Consider the following 3315-nt stretch of genomic DNA (forward strand, 5'->3'; position numbering starts at 1 on the left):
CATTCAATTGTTCATCGCCGATCTTCTATTAGTTCAATATGCCTCTTGATTATCACCCTGTACCAATCCAAGACAATAGCAACCACAATTTTATTAGAATTGATGATTATCATTAACCAAATATATAGAGAAAGACAAACAAAAAAAAAACCTTCAAATATCCAGATTTGATATAATTTTTCGAACATATTTAAAAAATAAGAGATTTTTATATTTAATAACTTTATGCCAATTAATTTTTCTGCAAATCTTTTCGGAAATACCTTTGAATTTCTAAAGATAAAAAATTCATGAACTTTCTCAACATTTTATCCTAACGTTCCACAAAAATTTAGATCAAATATACAATTTTAAATACAAATTATTACTTAAAATAATATTTCATTTATTTCTATTATATTTTTAAATCTTTCAAAAGAAGTGGCTATTTTCACCATTTTAATAATTTACCCAGTGCCAAAATCTTCTTAGATTAATAAACAAATAAAAGTACTCTTTACATTAAAAAATTAATTATTTTTAACCATAACTTTTACCTTCTTTAATAAAATTTGCTTTTTTGATCAGTTAAAAAAAAAATTGTTTAGTAAATTTACTTTCTTGGGTAGTTTATTTAGTGTCAATCACGATAGGTTCTTTGTTGTTAAAAAAGGAAAAAGACTTTGATTAATACTATTGCTACAAAAAAAGTAACTTATATAAGTCTTTTCCTTTTTTTAGCAGCAAATAAGCTAACGTAATTGACACTAAATAAGCCCAAAAGACTTAGGATTTGAATAATAGAGATGCTATATAACTAGGGTTTGCCCTCCTTAACGGCAATCACATTCGGGTTCAAGTCTTATAAGAGGAAAAATAAAATCTTAAATAAACTCATGTAGTGTGTAAGTGTACTGTATAAGTGTGTAATACATGAATAATGCATAAGATTAGCTGTTATCTAAAAAAAGTGTCTTTATTGAACTTACTTTCTTGGGTATGATGAAGTCAACAAACTTCTTCCTGGGCTTGGACCCAGTGGGAGATTTCTTGGTTTGTTGCTTGTGAATCTTAGGCTGGGCCTGGATCAAACTGGGCTGGTTGTGGGCCTGGCCCCTTCCAGTAACATATCTCCGTATGTGCTCTCTGACGAACCTCTCATACAAGAAAGCAGCACCCATGAATTGTGGCAATACCAACCATGCCACAAATAATAACTTCACGTCATACCAAATTATAACCCTGCAAATTCAATCCCCGAATCTTATTTCATCTCATTCCATTATTCACAAGCATGAATAAAATATCCGTAAAGTATATTTTTGTCTTTAAAATTTATTAAAATTATAAAAATACTTTTAAATTTTAGAATAAAATAACAAATAAATTCCTAAAGATTTATACTTCAAATAAATTAGTTTCTAAAAAAAATAAATACCAATAAAATTTTTTAAAATAATAAATGTTGACACTATTTTAAATTAATTTTTATAATTAGAATAGAAAATCTAAATTTAAATTAACTTATCCAGTTTGTTATCTTATAAAACTTTATTAGTAATTTTTTTAAGGACTAATATGTCTAAAATATAATTCTCAAAATTTATTTATCATTTTACTCTAAATTTTATTTTGTTTTAGTTTTGTCTTTAAAATTTTTAGTTTAGATCAAATATATATATGATAATTAATTTTTCAAAAAAAAATAGCCTTTAACACATGCAAATCAGATAAAAGACTATCAAAATAAAACTAAAATAAAATAAAATATAAATATTTTAAAATTTTTTAAAAATTTAAAAAAAAAAAATTTACTTTATCCACCATTTAATTTCATAGACGAATTTTTCTCTTATAGATAAAACACCAACTTAAAGAGAAAAACAAGATATAAAAATTCTAAAACCATAATTACCATAATCGAAGCAGATTATTCGTACAAGTATCAAAATAAAACACAAGAGCAAGGTATATTATTGAAAACTTACCACTCTAAAAGAGATTCAAGAACAATTTCCGCAAGTGTGAGAAACGAATAGATGATCCAATAAGCAAGCCACTGTTGATCATCTACCTTTGATGGAGATTCTATGGCTACCACCGATGCATACCTATCATAATCATAACAATAATAATATTATTATTATGAGTACCTTTTTTTTTTCTCTTAATAAAAAAATGAATTCATTTTGATACTTACAAAGGGTACACTAGCGTCAAAACCGGCCTGCAAGAAAATAATAATACATGATGCATGAATTAATTAGTAATTAGTAATAATTATTCAAGATATGAAGCCATAAAAATTAAATAACACAAAATTTTGAGCTAAGAATTATTATTACCCAGCAAGGGAATGAAGGTGTGTGAGCAAAGTCCACAACTTATTGCCAGCCATATATATTATATATGTTATTTTCAAAAGAGAAGAATTGAAGATGAAACTAATAGAAGCTTATTAATTAGTTTATGGAAGAGAAGATTTTGAGGAAGAAGAAGAAGAAGAAGAAGAGAAAGATATTGGAAAAGGAAAGTGATGTGTTTGTTTGATTGATGATGAGGTTTGGCCACTTGTCCAAAACTATGAATGTGTGAAAGTGAAGTTACAAAATCTTCAACTTTCTTGTTTATAAAGAAAATCATATCACTACTTGCAAGGATCCTTGGGCCCTCATTGGAAACATACACAAAAGAATGTAAACATAGATAGAGATCACAATTTTTCTTTTTTCTTTTTTTCCTTTTTAATTGTTGTATTTTAGGTGATATATATGTATATAATATTTTGATATACAATATTTTTTTTTTGTCCTTTTCAAAGAGATTTTAGTCTATCATTTTTTTTTCTAAAAACATAGTTTTAAATTATAAATTGTTAGCTTTAAAAGTTAATTATCTGAGTAAATTATTGTTTTGTATACAAATAATGATTTAAAATATTTAATTAAACTATTTAATATAATAGATTAATATTTAAACTATTAGTTTTATATAAATAATGAAGGTTAAATATGTGGTATTAGTAGAATGAAATGTAAGAAATATACATGTTGACCAAGTAGGACAAGATTGGTTAGATTTACAATTATGGTAAATGTTGAATATGTGATATTATTAGAACGAAATTTAAGTAGCGTTTCTTTTTATATACTGGAACTGAGATTGAAAATTGAGATTTAAAATTGTATTTATTAGTTAATATAAACTTTTGGTTCTTTTAATATTTCTAATAAGAAAAATACAAAAAACTAAAATAAATATAATAATATTAAAATTTTAATAATATTTTAAAAAAATATATTTTTATTTAACTTTTTAAATTTATTATAAATTTTT

General features: G+C 24.6%; 1 protein-coding gene across 1 annotated transcript; it reads right to left on the reverse strand.

The window, feature by feature from the left end:
* On the reverse strand, positions 1 to 2579 carry LOC107463623 (HVA22-like protein e). Its single transcript, XM_016082450.3, has 5 exons — positions 2325 to 2579; positions 2180 to 2206; positions 1968 to 2090; positions 969 to 1221; positions 1 to 57 (listed from the first exon to the last, which is right to left on the reverse strand). The coding sequence occupies exons 1-5, from the start codon at positions 2375 to 2377 to the stop codon at positions 34 to 36; spliced, it is 480 nt and encodes a 159-aa protein (XP_015937936.1). The 5' UTR covers positions 2378 to 2579; the 3' UTR covers positions 1 to 33.
* Between the last annotated feature and the right edge of the window lie 736 nt (positions 2580 to 3315).

The sequence above is a fragment of the Arachis duranensis genome, chromosome 8 (assembly GCF_000817695.3).
Source record: "Arachis duranensis cultivar V14167 chromosome 8, aradu.V14167.gnm2.J7QH, whole genome shotgun sequence".
NCBI lineage: Eukaryota > Viridiplantae > Streptophyta > Magnoliopsida > Fabales > Fabaceae > Arachis > Arachis duranensis.